This window comes from Equus przewalskii, chromosome 20 (assembly GCF_037783145.1).
Source record: "Equus przewalskii isolate Varuska chromosome 20, EquPr2, whole genome shotgun sequence".
Taxonomy (NCBI): domain Eukaryota; kingdom Metazoa; phylum Chordata; class Mammalia; order Perissodactyla; family Equidae; genus Equus; species Equus przewalskii.
The window spans coordinates 8445036-8463322 of NC_091850.1; the positions used below are offsets into that span (position 1 = coordinate 8445036).

Consider the following 18287-nt stretch of genomic DNA (forward strand, 5'->3'; position numbering starts at 1 on the left):
TCAACATCCATAAATCAATCAATGTGACACACCACATTAACAAAATGAGGAATAAAAACCATATGATCATCTCAATAGATGCAGAGAAAGCATCTGACAAGATCCAACATCCATTTATGATAAAAAATCTCAATAAAATGGGTTTAGAAGGAAAGTACGTCAACATAATAAAGGCCATATATGACAAACCCACAGCCAACATCATACTCATACTTTCATCATACTCATACTTTCATCAGACTGAAAGCCGTCTCGCTGAGAACAAGAACAAGACAAGGGTGCCTGCCCACTTTCACCTCTCTTATTCAACACAGTACTGGAGATTTTGGTCAGAGAAATTAGGCAAGAAAAAGAAATAAAGGAATTCAAACAGGCAATGAAGAAGTGGAACTCTCGCTGTTTGCAGATGACATGATTTTATAGAAAACCCTAAAGAATCCATCAGAAAAATATTAGAAATAATCAACAACCACAGCAAAGTTTCAGGGTACAAAATTAACTTACAAAAATCAGTAGCATTTCTATACTCTAAAAGGAACTAACAGAAAGAGAACTCAAGAATACAATCCCATTTACAATCGCAACAAAAAGAATAAAATATCTAGGAATAAATTTAACCAAGGAAGTGAAAGACATACAATGAAAACTATAAGACATTATCGAAAGAAATCGATGATGACATAAAGAAATGGAAAGCTATTTCATGCACATGGATTGGAAGAATAAACATAGTTAAAATTTCCATGCTACCCAAAGCAATCTACAGATTCAATGAAATCTCAATCAGAATCCCAATGACACCCTTCATGGAAATAGAACAAAGAATCCTAAAATTCATGTGGGGCAACAAAAGACCCTAAATACCTAAAGTGATCCTGAGAAAAAAGAATAAAGCTGGAGGCATCACAATCCCCGACTTCAAAATATACTACAAAGCTACAGTAATCAAAACAGCATGGTACTGCTACAAAAGCAGACACACAGATCAATAGAATGGAATGGAAAGCCCTGAAATAAAACCACACATCTATAGACATCTAAGTTTCGACAAAGGAGCTAACAACATACAATGGAGAGAGGGAAGTGTCTTTAATAAATGGTGTTGGGAAAACTGGACAGCCACATGCAGAAGAATGAAAGTAGACCATTATCTTTTGCCATACACAAAAATTAACTGAAAATGGATCAAAGACTTGAAGGTAAGACCTGAAACCATAAAACCCCTAGAAGAAAATATAGGCAGTACACTCTTTAACATCAGTCTTAGAAGGATCTTTTCCAATACCATGGCCACTCAGACAAGGGAAACAAAAGAAAAAATAAACAAGTGGGACTTCATCAGACTAAAGAGTCTGCAAGGCAAAGGAAATCAGGATCAAAACAAAAAGACAACCACCAACTGGGAGAAAATATTTGCAAATCATATATCCGACAAGGGGTTAATCTCCAGAGTATATAACGAACTCATACAACTCAACAACAAAAAACCAAACAACCTGATCAAAAAATGTGCAGAGGATATGAACAGACATTTTTCCAAAGATATACAGATGGCCAATAGGCACATGAAAAGATGTTCAACATCACTAATCATGAGGGAAATGCAAATCAAAACTACACTAAGATATCACCTTACACCCATTAGAATAACTATAATCACCAAGAAAAAAAAAAACAAATGTTGGAGAGGTTGCAGAGAAAAGGGAACCCTTATACCCTGCTGGTAGGAATGCAAACTGGTGCAGCCACTATGGAAAACAGTATGGAGATTTCTCAAAAAATTAAAAAACAGAAATAACATACAATCCAGCTATCCCACTACTGGGTATTTATCTAAAGAACTTGAAATCAACAATTCAAAGAGACTTATGCACCCCTATATTCATTGTGGCATTATTCACAATAGCCAAGACATGGAAGCAACCCAGGTGCTCATTGACTGAGGACTGGATAAAGAAGATGTGGTATATATATATACAACGGAATACTACTCAGCCATAAAAAAGACAAAATTGTGCCATTTGCAACAACATGGATGGACCTTAAAGGTATTGTGTTAAGTGAAATAAACCAGACAGAGAAAGACAAACACCATATGATTTCACTCATATGTGGAAGATAAATAAACACACGGACAAAGAGAACAGTTTAATGGTTACCAGGGTGAAGGGGATTGGGGGGTGGGCACAGGGGTGAAGTGGTGCATTTACATGGTGACTGACAAAAAATAACGCACTGAAATTTCACAGTGTTATAGACTATTATGACCTCAATATTAAAAAAAACGAAGAATCTAGACACAGACCTTACACCCTTTACAAAAATTAACTCAAAATGAATCATAGACTTAAATGTAAAATGCAAAATCATAAAACTCCCAGAAGATAACATAGGAGAAAACCTACATGACTTAGAGTATGGTGATGACTTTTTAGCTATAACACCAAAGATGTGATTCATGAAAGAAATAATGGGTAAGCTGGACTTCATTAAAATTAAAAACTTCTGCTCTGTGGAAAACAATATGAAGAGAATGAGAGGACAAGCCACAGACCGGGATAAAATATTTGCAAAAGACATATCTCATAAAGGACTGTCATTCAAAATAGACAAAGAACTCTTAAAACTCAACAATAAGAAAATGAACAACTTGATTAAAAAGTGGGCAAAAAAACCTTAGCAGACACCTCACCAAAGTAGATATACAGAGGGAAAATAGCATGTGAAAAGATGATCAACATCATAGGTTATTATGATGGGAATTAGGGAATTGCAAATTAAAACAGCAATGGGATACCATTCCACATCTATTAGAATGGCCAAAATCCAAAACACTGACAACACCAAATGCCAGTGAGGATGTGGAGTATCAGGAACTCTCATTCATTACTGGCGGAAGTACAAAATGGTACAGCGACTTTGGAAGACAGTTTCATAGGATCTTACAAAACTAAACGTACTCTTACCATATGACACAGCAATCATGCTCCTTGGCATGTATCCAAAAACTTATGTCCACACAAAAACCTACACATGGACGTTTATAGCAGCTTTATTCATAGTTGCCAAAACTTGGAAGCAACCAAGATGTCCTTCAGTAGGTGAATGAATAAATTGTGCTACATCCAGACAATGGAATACTATTCAGCACTAAAAAGAAATGAGCTATGAAGCCATGAAAAGACAGGGAGGAACCTTAAATGCATATTGCTAAGGAAAATGGGATAATCTGAAAAAGCTACATACTGTATGATTCCAAATATATGATATCCCAGAAAATGCAAAACCATGGACACAGAAAAAAGACTGGTGGTTGCCAGGGTTAGGAGGAGAGGGACAGATGAATAGGCAGAGCATAGAGAATTCTTAGGGCAGTAAAACTACTCTGTGTGTACTGTAATGATGGCTACATGTCATTATACGTTTGTCTGAACCCACAGAATATACAATACCATGAGTGAATTCTAATATAAATTATGGACTTCGAGTGATAATGAGGTGTGAATGAGGGTTCATCAGTTGTAGCAAATGTACTGCTCCAGTGCGGGATGTTGATAGTTAAGATGGCTGTGTGTGTGTGTGCAGGGGGAATATGGAACTCTCTGTACTTTCTGCTCAATTTTGCTGTGAACCTAAAACTGCACTAAAAAAATAAAGTCTATTTAAAAAATTTCTGAAAAAGAAATCTCCAGATTCAGATGATTTCACTGACAAATTCTACCAAATATTTAATGAAGAAATAATACCAATTCTATATAATCTTTTTTCCAGAAAACAGAATAGGAGGAAACATTTCTCAACACATTTTATGAAGCCAGCATTATCCTGATACTCCTAGTAGACAAAGATAGCAGAAGATGAGAAAACTATAGACCAGTATCCCTCATAAATGTTATAGACATAGATATTGTTATTAGTGCTGTCCAGTCAATTCCCACTCCTAGCAACCATGTGTACAGCCGAGCAGAATCCTGCTTGGTCTTTCTGTGCCATCCTCTCACCTTCCAGGTGCTATATCAGACAATGCTTCGCTGCTATTCATAGGGTTTTCATGGCCAATTTTTTTCAGAAGTGGCTGGCATGTCCTACTTCCTAGTCTATCTAGTCTGGAAGCTCTGCAGAATGCTCACCATAGGTGATGCTGCTGGTATTTGAAATACCAGTAGCATAGCTTTTAGCATCACAGCAACATGCAGCCATCACAATATAACTGACAGGTGAGTGGTGTGGTTCCCTGACCAGGAAACGAACCCAGGCTGCAGCAGTGAGAGGGCTGAATCTTAACCAGTAGACCACTAGGGCTGGCTGCCCAGACACAGATATCTTCCACAAAATATTAGCAAATTTAGTCCAGAAAAAAATAAAAAGAAAAATACACCATGACCAAGTGGAGTTAATAATGTGACTGCAAGGCTAGTTCAAGATTTGAAAATCAATGAGTGTAATCTACCCTATTAACAGTTAAAGAAGAAAAATGACATGATCATGTCAATTAATGTAGAAAAGTATTTGACAAGATTCAATATCTCTCATGTTAAAAACTCTCAGCAAACTAGAAGTTGAAGGGAACTTCCTCAACATGATAAAGAGCATCTACACGAAACCCTCCATATTAACATTATACTTAGCAATGAAAGACAACATTTTTGCCCAAAGATTGGGAATAAGGGAAGAATGTCTACTCTGACCATTCCTAGTCATCTTCATACTGGAAGACTTAGCCAGTGTAATAGGGCAAAAAGGAAATAAAAGTCTATGGATTGGAAAGGAAGAAGTAAAACAGCCTGTATTTACTGACCATGCTTATCTATGCAGAAAACCCAAGGAATCTCCAAATAAAACAAAACAAAAAACTGAAATAAACTCCCCCGACAAAACCCAACCCAACAGCCTCCTAGAACTGACAAGTGAGTTTAGCAAGGTGCAGGATATGAGGTCAACATTTCAACATACAAAAATTAATCATATTTCTATGATGAACAATAGGGAATCAAAATTTAAAAAAAAACCCATTTATAATAGCTCCATAAAAGAAAAAAATACTTAGATATAAATCCAATGAAACATGTACAGGAAATGTATGCTGCAAACTACAAAATGCTGATGAAACAAAGCAAGGGAGACCTAAATAAATGAGGAGACATATGTGTTTATGAGTTGGAAAACTCAACATAATAAAGATGTCAAGTCTTCACAGATTGATCAATAAACTTAATGAAATTCAAATAAAAACCCAATCAGAAATTTTTTGATACAAACTAATTATAAAATTTATATGGAAAGGCAAAAGAACTAGAATAAGCAAAACAATTTTGAAAAAAAGAATAAAATTGGAGGAATCATACCACCTGATTTGAAAACTTACTATAAAGCTTTAGTGATAAAGATAGTGGGGTATTGATGAAAGAATAAACACACAGATTAATGGAACAGAAATGAAAGTCCAGGAAAAAGCCAACACAAATATAGGCAACTAATCTTAGACAAAGTTGCAAAGGTAGTTTAATGGAGAAAGGACAGTCTTTTTAACAAATGGTATTGGAACAACTGGATAGCCATATGACGAAAATGAACCTTGACCTAAACTTCATAACTTTTATAAAAATTTACTCACAATGGATAATAGATCTAAATGTAAAATGTAAAACTATAAAACATTAAAAAAAAAAACTTAGGAGAAAATCTGTGACCTTAGGTTAGGCAAAGAGTTCTTAGACATGACCTCAAAAGCATGATTCAGAAAAGAAAAATAACTCAATAAACTGAACTTCATTAATATTAAATTTTTTTACTCAGTGAAAAATGCTGTTAATAAAATAAAAAATAATAAGTAAATAAAATAAAAAGTAAAAAAATAAAGTTTTAAAAAGCACTACAGTGTGGGAGAAAATATTTGCAAATCACATATCCAAAAAAAACCTTGGATCTGATTATATAAAAAACTCTCATAACTCAACAGTAAGAGAAGAAAGAACCTAATTAAAAAATGGGGAGCTAGCCCTGTGGCTGAGTGGTTGGGTTTGTGCACTCTGCGTCAGTGGCCTGGGGTTTTGCCGGTTCGGATCCTGGGCGTGGACCTGGCACGGCTCATCAAGCTATGCTGATGTGGCATCCCACATGCTTCAACTAGAAGGACGCACAACTAAAATATACAACTATGTACTGGGGGGTTTTGGGGAGAAGAAGGAAAAATTAAAAAAAAAATAAAATCTTTAAAAAAAAAGAGGGCAAAAAACTTAAGACACTTCCCCAAAAAGGAAATATGGAAGGCAAACAAACACAGGATAGATTAAAAATTACTACTGATTGCTCATTGTAATGACTGAAACAACTGAAAGACATTTAAAGGAAAAGTTAACTATATCTTCTCTCCATGCCCTTCTGTTCCTCCTATCCCCAACCCCCATCTCCAACAACCCAATGGTAACAATGTGGTAATGTTGCAAGGACTCTTTTCCTCAGGAGAGATCTTGAATATTTTTTGAAAGCCTTATTATATGCTGGGTACTAGATGAGGTACTATTTGCACCAAAAAGCAGCAAATTATTTAACTTAACTGTGCCTCAGTTCCCTCATTTGTAAAATGAGGATATTAATACCTACTCCATTGAGTTACTGGGCTGATCAGATGAGTTAAAACTTATAAAGCACTTAGAACCAATAAGACATTATTATGATAATCTTTTTGGAGAGACTAGGCGCAAATATATGTAACATAAAAACTTAAAAGCAATAAATATAGTATAATATTATCAATATCCAAACAATATCTAAACTTCTAAAAACAGGGAGAACACTCTCTGTGAGGGGATTACAGAAATGAGGCATGAAAAATGGCCAGGGTTTTGCTAGGTGACAGGAAGGGCTGAAGAAAGGGGGGACTTTAGGCAAAGAAAACAGTATGAGCAAATACTTATGGGTTGAAGGTACAAAGTGTGACTAATGGACAATGTATGGACAGGAAAGGCATCTTGAAGGAAGTGACATCAAACTAAGATCCAAAGAAAAAAGTAAGCATTGGCCAGGAGAATCCAGGAGAAGGAGGGAGAGGCAAGGAGAGGTATTCTATGTAAAGGGTCAGCATGTGCAAAGGCCCAGAAGAGAAGAGGATATAAAGTGTTTGTGCAAATAAGGTACTTCAATAAGACCTCAGTATGACAGATGACAGCAAAGAAAGCAGAGGCTCGATTTTGTAGGGCCTTGAAAACTAGGCTAAAGGGATTAGATTGTATCCTGAAGGCAAAGAGAATCAAGGAAATGTTTTTTAAAAAGACGAGTAAGCTCCAACTTGCGTTACAAAGCTCAACTTGGCTGCACAGTGGTGAACGGACTAGAAAGGAGCATTACTGGAAGCAAGGAGATCAGTTAGGAAGCGGTTACAGTAATCCAGGCAAGAGATAATGGCAGCCCGCTAAGGTGGTAGCAGTGTTGATGGAAAGGAATGGATGTATTTGGGCCAAAACAGAAGGCATAACAACAGTTTAAGTGACAAATTAGGTGTGGGCAAGTGAGAGAGGACTTAAAGATGATATTCAGGTATTTGGATCGAATAACTGGGTGAATTGTGGTGCATTTTAAAAAACAGAGACTGCGGGAAGAGCAGGTTTAGGGTTGATAAGTGCAGATATGGGCATCTTGTGTTTAGGAGACATAAATGTGCTTAGGAGACATCCAAATAGAGATGCTTAGTAGGAAGTTAAATACTTGGCTGTATGGTTTAGCAAAGAAATTTATGTTGGAGATAAAGATTTGGCAGGGAACTGCTTCAGTGTATACATAACTGTATAGGTAACTAAAAGCAGGGAAGATCACTCAGTGAGGGCGGAGTGGATGAGGTCACCAAAGGAAGAAGTGTGAGGTTCAAGAAGAGATGAACTCTAACATTAAACTGGGGGAGAAGAAGAGTATTCAATGATGGGTCTGGGAAGACGTGGCTAGAGAGAGAAGGGAAATTGGGTCAGGTCGGTGTTACAGAAACCAAACGAAGAGAATATGCTAAGGAGGAAGGGGAGAACTATTGATATGAGTTCTAAACTGAACTGTGTCTCTGGTTGAGAAGCATCCTCTGGATTTTAAATGAAAATGGTGCTCATTAACACTGGTGAAAGTGCTGTCAGAACAGTAGTGGTGCAGTTAAGTGAATGTGTGCAAGTCAGTGGAGATGTGAGGGAAGAAAACACCATACAATTCTGCCCAGAAGACCAAGGAGAAGGATAAGAAGAGATTTTGTTCTTGTTTTTTGACTGGAGAGAGATTTCAGTGTGTCTAAATGATAATGGGGAGAAGTCAATGAAAGGGAGAAAGATAAAAGAGAAAGAGGGGATAATTGATGAAGCAAGATCCCTAAGGAGAGAAAAGGTTAGAGATTAGCAGTATAGGGGAGATAGCCACTTTTATTGGAACAGGAGGTAAGGAGAAAAAGATGGATACAGATGATTACCTGAAAAAATATTAGAATTAAAAAGGGAATTTTAAAAAAATGGCCATATACAAAATAAAAATACTCAGCAGCTTTCCTAGATCCCAGAAACCACCAACTAAAAAATGTATTACAAAAAGTAGTTCACAATGGCACCAAAAAATGTAGAGTGCTTGGGAATAAACCTAACGAAAATGTAAGCCTTTAATTATGGAAACTATGCAACTTTTCTTGAAAATTACTATCGGAAAATAGAGTTGATATCCTTAAAACCTTGGAGATAGATGATATTTTTATAACCTCGGAGATAGTAAAGGCCTTAAATGAGATATAAGAAAACAAAAACCATAAAGAAAAAAGGTTGATAAATCCAACTAAATAAAAATTCAAATTCAAACTAAGTAAAAATTCAGTCACAGAAGCGCACACCAACAGCCAAGGCCCTCACAGCTGCTTATGGGCCAGGAAATGGCCCTATCTCTAGTCACTGGCCTGCACCACTGGGTGCATTCATAGCTAACTCCTCCAGCTGTGCACCTGTAAGCCCTGAGCCCAACTTCCAATACCAGCTTCCACTGCCAAGAGGCTGTGGTGAGAGCCTGTAGTCAGGGTAGTACACACTGATAGCCAGGACCTCCACAGCTGCCATTGTGCATGCGAGTGGCCCAGGCTCTTGGTGCTGACACTGGCCCTTACCACTCTGTATGTGTCTGCAACTGGCCCCTGCCACTAAACAGGCACCTGCAGCTCACCTGCACAGCTGAGTATATGCACACCGCTGGCTGCAGCCACCACTGCTGCCTGCCTGGGTCCCTAGCTGCTGGACCTGGAAATGCTGCTGTGGATCCCACCAGCCCTTGCAGACATTGTGGACGTCCCACAGTGCTCATCAAGGACATCACAGTTGTTGATGCTGTGGATCCCAGTGGCCTGAGCTTATGAGACATGCCCTAATCCTGGACCTGGAGCCACCACACGACCCTGCACTTGGTGTGCTGCACCACTAGACCTAGGGTCACAGTATGCTCCAGTGGGTCTCTACCCACAGATGGTCTTTCCTTACTGAAATCAGTCCATAAAGTCCAGAAGACATGACAGCTTCCTCAAATGTGCAAAAACCTACACAAAGCTACAGGGAAGAATCAGGGGAACATGACACTACCAATGGAACACAATAAACTTCCAGTAACTGACCCAAAGAAATGGAGACATGGGAATTTCCTGATACAGAATTCAAAGTAATTGTCCTGAAGATGCTCAGATAGCTACAAGAGAACTCAGATAAACAATTTAACAAAATCAGAAAAATAAGAGAAGAACAAAATGAGAAGTTCAACAAAGAGATACAAAACATAAAAAAGAACCAAACAGAAACTTTGGAGCTAAAGAATACATGACTAAATTGAAGAACTCAATAGAGAGCTTCAACAGCAGACTGGACCAAGCAGCAGAACAATTAGTGAGCTCAAAAACAGAGCATCTGAAATTATTCAGTCAGAGGGAAAAAAGAAAAATAAATGAAGAAGTGAAGAAAGACTACTGGACTTACCATTAAGAAATATAATGTATGCATCACTGGATTCTTGGAGAAGAGAGGGAGAAAGGGGCAGAAAGCTTACTTAAAGAAATAATGGCTGAAAACTTCCCAAACCTGGGGAAAGATATGGACATCCAAGTTCATGAATAGGTTACTCTATAATTTCAATCCAAAACGATCTTCCCTAAAACACATTATAACAAAACTGCCTAATATCAAAGACAATGAGAGAATTTTAAATGCAGCAAGAGAAAAACAAATTCTTTCATACAAGGAAACCCTCATAAGGCTATCAGTGGATTTTCAAGCAGAAATTTTGCAGGCCAGGAGACAGTGAGATGATATTCAAAGTGCTGAAAGAAGGAAACTGCTAACCAAGAATACTCTATCCAGCAAAGCTGTCTTTCAGAAATGAAGGTGAGATAAAGACTTTCCCAAACAAACAAAAGCTGAGGGAGTTCATCCCCACAAAATCTGCCTTACAAGAACCACTGAAAGGACTTCTTCAAGCTGAAAGAAAACGATGCTAAGTAATAACATGAAAACATATGAAAATATACAACACACTGGTAAAGGTAAGTATATAGTCAGATTCAGAATACTTTAATACTGTAATATAGTGGTGTGTTAACCACTTAAATGTATAAAGGTTAAAGGACAAAAGTATTAAAAACAGCTATAGCTACAATAATTTGTTAATGAATATACCATATAAAATGATGTAAATTGTGACATCAAAAATATAAAAATATTTGTGGGGAGTAAAAGGGTGAAGATTTTGTATGTGATCAAAGTTAAGTTGTAATCAGCTTATAATAGACGATTATATCTATGAGATGTTTCAAGTAAGCCTCAGGGTAACCACAAAACAAAAACCTATAGTAGATACACACAAGATAAAGAGAAGGGAATCAAGGTATACCACTATGGGAAATCATCAATTCACAAATGAAAACAGTAAGAAAGGAATAAAAGAAATACAAAACAGCCAGAAAACAATTAATAAGATGGCAATAATAAGTTCTTACCTATCCACAATTACTTTAATGTAAATGGATTAAATTCTCCAATCAAAAGGCATAGAATGGTTGGATGAAAAAAAAAGCAAGATTCAACTATACAGATATTCCTTGACTTACGATGTGGTTACGTCCCAATCAACCTAACATAAGTTGAAAGTGCATTTAATACACCTAACCTACCAAACATCATAGCTCAGCCTAGACTATCTTAAACATGCTCAGAGAGTTACATTAGCCTGAAGTTGGGTAAAATAATCTAACACGAAGTCTATTTTATAATAAAGTGTTGAATAGCTCATGTAATTTATTGAATACTGTATGAAAGTGAAAAACAGAATGGTTGCAAGGGTATCAGTTATTTACCTTTGTGATTGCATGGCTGGCTGAGAGCTGTGGCTTTACTGCTGCTGGCCAGCATCACAAGAGAGTATCACACTGCATATTGTTTGCCCAGGAAAAGATCAAAATTCAAAATTCAAAGTACAGTTTCTACTGAATATGTATTACTTTCACACTATTGTAAAGTAAAAAAATCGTAAGTTGAGCCATTGTAAGTCAGGAACTGTCTGTTAGGCTCCCTACAAAAGACATCTTTCAGCTTCAAGGACACACGTAGGCTCACAGTGAAGTGACAGAAAAAGATATTCCACACAGACGAAAAGGAAAAGAGAACAGGGGTAGCTATACTTATATCAGACAAAATAGACTTTAGGTCAAAAATGATAACAAGAGACAAAGAATTCATTATATAATGATAAAGGGGTCAATTTATCAATAGCATATAACAATTATAAATATACATGTACACAACATCAAAGCACCTTAATATATTAAGCAAATACTAACAGATCTTAAAGGAGAAATAAACAACAATACATCAATAGTAGGGGACTTCAATACCCCACTTTCAACAATGGATAGATCATCTAGGCAAAAAAGCAATAAGGAAGCATGGGACTTGAACTGTACTTTAGACCAAGTGGCCTTAACAGACTTATACAGAACATTCCATCCAAAAGCAGCAAAATACACATTCTTCTCAAGTGCACAAGGAACATTCTCCAGGATAGATTATATGTTAGGTCACAAAACAAGTCTTAGCAAATTTAAAAATAGTGAAATCATGCCAAGTGTCTTTCCCAGTCACAACAGTATGAGACCAGAAATCAATGACAGGAGGAAAACTGGAAAATTCACAAATATGTGGAAATTAAACAAAACACTCCTGAACAATCAATGGGTCAAGGATGAAATCAAAAGGAAAATTAAAATATATCTTGAAACAAATGAAAATGGAATTACAACATACCAAAACTTATGGGATGCAGCAAAAGTAGTGCTAAAAGGAAAGTTTCTGGCAATAAATGAGTATATTAAAAAAAAAAAAAAGAAGAAGAATCTGAAACAACCTAACTTTACATCTGAAGGAACAAGAAAAACAAGAACAAACGAAGTCCAAAGTTAGTAGAAAGAAGGAGAAGACAAAGATTAGAGCAGAAATAAATGAAATGGAGAACAGAAAAACAATAGAAAAGATCAACAAAACTGAGGCAGCTTTTTTTTTTTTAAAGATTTTATTTTTTCCTTTTTCTCCCCAAAGTCCCCCAGTACATAGTTGTATATTCTTCGTTGTGGGTCCTTCTAGTTGTGGCATGTGGGACGCTGCCTCAGTGTGGTTTGATGAGCAGTGCCATGTCCGCGCCCAGGATTCGAACCAACGAAACACTGGGCCGCTTGCAGCGGAGCGCGCGAACTTAACCACTCGGCCATGGGGCCAGCCCCAAGAGGCAGCTTTTTAAAAAACAAAATGGACAAACCTTTAACTAGACTTACCAAGACAAAAAGAGAGATGACTCTAATAAATACAGTTAGAAATGAAAGAGGAGACATTACAAGTGACATCACAGAAATATATAGGAGCAGAAGAGACTACTGTGAACAATTATATGCCAACAAATGAGACAACCTAGAAGAAATGGATAAATTCCTAGAAACATAGAATCTACCAAGTCTAGATCATGAAGCAATAGAAAGTCTCAACATATCAGTAACAAGTAAGGAGACTGAACCAGTAATTGAAAACCTCCCAACAAAGGAAAGCTCAGGACAGGTTGGCTTTGTGGGTGAATTCTACTAAACTTTTAAAGAAGAATCAATGCCAATTATTCTCAAACTCTTCCAAAAACCTGAAGAGGAGGGAAGACTTCCAAACTCATTTTATGAGGCCAGCATTATTCTGATACCAAAGTCAGATAAGGACACTACAAGAAACAAAAACTATAGGCCAATATTGCTGATGAATATGGATGCAAAAGTTCTCAACAAAATACTTGCAAAATGAATTCAACAGCACATTAAAAGCATCATACACCATGATCAAATGGGATTTATCCCTGGGATGCAAGGATAGTTCAACATATGCAAATCAATAAATGTGAAACACCACATTAATAGAATGAAAGACAAACATCATATGATCATCTCAATAGATGCAGAAAAAGCATTTGATAAAATTCAACATCCTTTCATGATAAAAACTTTCAACAAATTGGGTATGGCAGGAACATACCTCAACATAACAAAGGCCATAGATGACAAACCCACAGCTAACATCATACTCAATGGTGAAATGTTCAAAGCTTTCTCTTTAAGCTCAGGAACAAGATAAGAGTGCCTACTGTCCCCATAATTATTCAACATAATTCTAGAAGTCCTAGCTAGAACGACTGGGCAAGAAAAAGAAATAGAAGGTATCCAAATTGGAAAGGAAGTAGTAAAATTGTTTCTGTTTGCTGATGACAGGTGCTTTTATATAGAAAATTCTAAAGACTCCACCAAAAAACTGTTAGAACTAATAAACAAATTCAGTAAAGTTTCATGATATAGAATCAATATACAAAAATCAGGGTTTTTTTTCTATATACTAACAATGAACTATCTGAACAAGAAATAAAGAAAATAATCCCATTTACAATAGCATCAAAAACAAAATACTTAGGAATCAATTTAACCAAGTAAGTGAAAGATCTATACACCCAAAACTATAAGACATTGATGAAAGACATTGAAGAAGACACAAATAAATGGAAAAATATCCCATGCTCATGGATTGAAAGAGTTAATATTGTTAAAGTGTCCATACCACCAAAGGCTGCCTATAGTTTCAATACAGTCCCTATCAAAATTCCAACAGAAGTTTTTCCAGAAATAGAACAAAAATCCTAAAATTTGTGTAGAACCACAAAAGACCCTGAAAAGCCAAAGCAATCTTGAAAAAGAAGAACAAAGCTGGAGGTATCACATTTCCTGATTTCAAATTATATAACAAAGCTACAGTACAGTACTGGCAGAAAAACAGACACATAGACCAATGGAACAGAATTGGGAGCCCAGAAATAAACCCACACATTTATGGTCATCTAATATTTGAAAAGAGAACCAAGAATACTCAATGGACAAAGGATAGTCTCTTCAATAAATACTGGATATTCACATGCAAAAGAATGAAATTAGACCCCTATCTTACACTACTCACAAAAATTAACTCAAAATGATTAAGGACTTAAACATAAGACCTGAAACTGTAAAACTCCCAAAAGAAAAGACAGGGAAAAAGCTCCTTGACACTGGCCTTGGCAATGGTTTTTTGGATATGACAGCAAAAGCACAAACAGTAAAAGCAAAAATCAGCAAGTAGGACTACATCTAAAACTAAAAAGCTTCTGAGCAGCAAAAGAAACAATCAATAAAATGAAAAGGCAACCTACAGAATGGGAGAATATATTTTCAAACCATATATCTGATAAGGGGTTAGTATCCAAAATATATAAGGAATTCACACAATTGAAAAGCAAAAAAACAATCTGATTAAAAAATGGGCAGAGAATCTGAACAGACATTTCACCAAATAAATACAAATGGTCAAGTACATGAAAAGGTGCTCAACATCACTTATCCTTGGGAATGCAAATCAAACCCACAGTGAGATATCACCTTACACCTGTTAGAATGGCTATTATCAAAAAGAGAAGCGATAACAGATGCTGGTGCGGATGTGGAGAAAAGGGAATCCTTGTGCACTACTGGTGGGAATGTAAATTGGTGCAGCCACTATGGAAATAGTTTCTCAAGAAACTAAAAATAGAACCACCATATGATCCAGCAATCCCACTTCTAGGTATGTATCTGAAGGAAACGAATTCACTATCTGGAAGAGATAGCTGCACCCCCACGCTTATTGTAGCATTATTCACAATAGCCAAGACATTGAAATAACGTAAGTGTCCACTGATGGATAAATGGACAAAGAAAATGTGAGATATAGATATATACAATGAAATATTATTCAGCCCTAAAAAAGGGAAATCCTGACATTTATGATATGAATGGACCTTGAGGGCATTATGCTAAGTGACTTAAGTCAGACAGAGAAAGATAAATACTATACGGTCTCACTTGTACATGGAATCTAAAAACATCAAACTCATAGAAACAGAGAGTAAAATGGTGGATGGCAGGGGCTGAGGGGTGGGGACATGGGGAGATGTTGGTCAAAGGGTATGAACTTTCAGTTATAGAATGAATAAGTTCCAGGGGGTACAGCATGGTGACTATAGGTAACAACATTGTATTGTATACTCCAAAGTTGCTATGAGAGTAGGGCTTTAATGTTCTCACCATAACAACAACAACAAAATGGTAATTACGTGAGGTGAAGGTGAGTTAACCAACCTTATTGTGGTAAACATTTCACAATATATATGTGTATCAAATCATCATACTGTACACTTTAAATGCACACAATGTTATATGTTAATATCTCAATATAATTGAGCTGGAAAAACAAAGTAAACAAGAATAGCAAAATCAAATGGCATGCCACAGACCATTTCAAAATAGGGAAGGGCTAGTAAGGGGTTGCTGTGGGAGTGGTAAGAACTGTGTTGTAGCAGGTCTAGAACAATGGGGAGGTACACATTTAATTCAGAAAGCACTACTTTGGTATCACTTGAGAAGAAGGATGAGAAACCGGGACCTGGAATAAGCTTCCCAGGAACTAGAGATTGGATTATAAGCTCTGATAAATAAGGACCATCGGGACACACACAATGACTAACTACAGATGCTACAGCCCAGCAGTTCTCAAAGTGTGACCTGGGGATCCCTGTGTCTGCAATGGCAAAACTACTTTTGTATGAATACTAAGATATTATCTGTCTTTTTAATTCTCTTCCTCTCATGAGTGTACACTGGAATTTTTCAGAGAATACATGATGTGTGGTATCAAAACAGAGTGAATGCAGAAGCAGATATAAGAATCCAGCTGTTCCTGTTATGCCAGACATTAGAGATATGCAGAGAAAACTAAATCAATGCCACTCTTCTCACTAAACTTTCTGCTTTGAAAATACATCTTCATAAAACTGTTGTTTATGTTAACATGTAATAGGTTCACTATCATTAAGTGATTTAAAACATTTAATTTCTAATAAGGTAACCATCAATAGATACATTTCACATAAACAAAAGCTATTTGGGATCCTCAAAAAATTTTAGAGTATAAAGGAGTCCAGAGACCAATAGTTTAAGGCATGCTGCCCTAGCTAACACTAAAGGGTAAAGACCTCCCACTCAGCTGGCCTGGGCTTTTATTATTCTCACAGCCTCCATCCTTACAGCTGTATTTGTGTTTGTCTACATCAACTTGTTACCCACGCCTGGCAATGTCCTGCTTGAATGAAGTGGGGACTATAATTAAAACATTCATTTGTTGTCATGGCATCCTTCACTCCTTTAATGACTGAACTATATACAAATTACACTATGCATTACACATTAGAGGTGTTTAAAGCTTTGCTAATATAAGCAATGAGATGAAGCTATGATCTTTACCGGTATCCTGTAATGAGGTCTGAATGGGTCTAACAGTCTGTAATCTTTTTTGCACATTTGCATTATTAAATTTTACTGTTTTAGATATTCAGATAACTGGTACTTGTTGCTTCTAAGCTATGCTGTCTCCAGAGGAACGCTTGAGAACATCTTCAGGCTAAATCTTGGTTCTCAGAACTCCAGTCTCTAGCAGAAACAAACTGTCTTGACTATGGACAAAACTGATTTTTAATGCAAGCCAAAATGCAGTAATAATACAAAAAAAATCTAGATCCAAGAGTTCTAACCCAAGGATTATCTTAGAAGGAGAGTTTTTCAGAACCAAGAACAAGACTATTTAGAGCTGAGTATCCTGAGAAAAGGAGTTACGTTGAAATCTGTACCAGTTTTTATTAAAAACAAAAGCAAACCAGACTGTGTTTCTATTTTTTAAAAGTTTACAAGGGCAAAGCACTTCTTCTAAAATGTTATTCTCTTTCACTAAGCATTGCAAAGTACGTTAATTAATTCTTGAGATTCTAACAGCCCTTTAAGGAAGTCATAAAAATATTTACTTGGGAGTATAAATTGGAATGACATTTTGAGAAGGCCATTTGAAAATATTTAGCAGAAGCCTAACATGCATACCTACTGACAAAGCAATTCCAGTTTTAGAAATTTATCCTGAGAAAATTGGCAATGACAGATACAAGGATGTTCATTAGAGTGTTGTGTATAATAATAAAAACTGGAATGAGCCTAGATATCCAACAACATGGGGCTGATCAGTAGACTGTGGTTCATCATATAACGGAATACTATGTGGCCGTAATACAAAATATAAAAATTATATCATAAAATTATGTATGGCAAGCAAAGATATTCACTACATATTGCTAAGGGAAAAACAAGTTATAAAACTGAGTATTATATGATCTCACTTCTGCTTAAAATATTTATATGCATAAAAATATCTGGAAGGGTATTATACATGTATAAATTAATAGCATTTATTGTTGAGTTTGGGATCACAGGTGATTTTTGTTTACTTCTTTTATTTTATTTGTTTACTTCTTTTGAAGGGTTTGTACTCTGGTTTTCTAAAGTGAACATCTTTTCCTTATATAATAAAAGTGATTATTAAAATACTTACTTGAGGCAACCATGTAATTGTCAGTGTTTTCCTATTCTTGTAAACCAAATACTGTATGTACTGTGGGAAAGTGGTGGAGGGGACAGAAAGAGGAAGAGGAGGGAGGAAGGCAGATAGACATTTATATTGATTATTATTTTATCATGTATATTTGTTGTGAAGTTTTAACTTAATCTTAGATATAACAATCTGGAAAGAATTTTCAATGGAACATAGTGGTGAATAGTTAATGTTCACAAGATCGTAGTCTACTCTCATAGTTTTAATTTCTTTCCTCTCCTTGGA

General features: G+C 36.2%; 1 protein-coding gene across 2 annotated transcripts in view; it reads right to left on the reverse strand.

Annotated features, from left to right (window-relative positions):
* The window catches only part of CWC27 (CWC27 spliceosome associated cyclophilin), a 221371-nt gene that overhangs the window by 19620 nt on the left and 183464 nt on the right, over positions 1-18287 (reverse strand). Inside the window, exon 14 of one of the 2 annotated variants that reach the window (XM_070587457.1) lies at positions 12534-12769. The exons of the other annotated variant lie outside the window; for it this stretch is intronic. Within the exon in view, the coding sequence (XP_070443558.1) occupies positions 12733-12769 (37 nt within the window). The 3' untranslated portion in view covers positions 12534-12732. Of the gene's footprint in view, positions 1-12533; positions 12770-18287 lie in introns of those variants that run through there. 2 annotated transcript variants of the gene reach the window in all.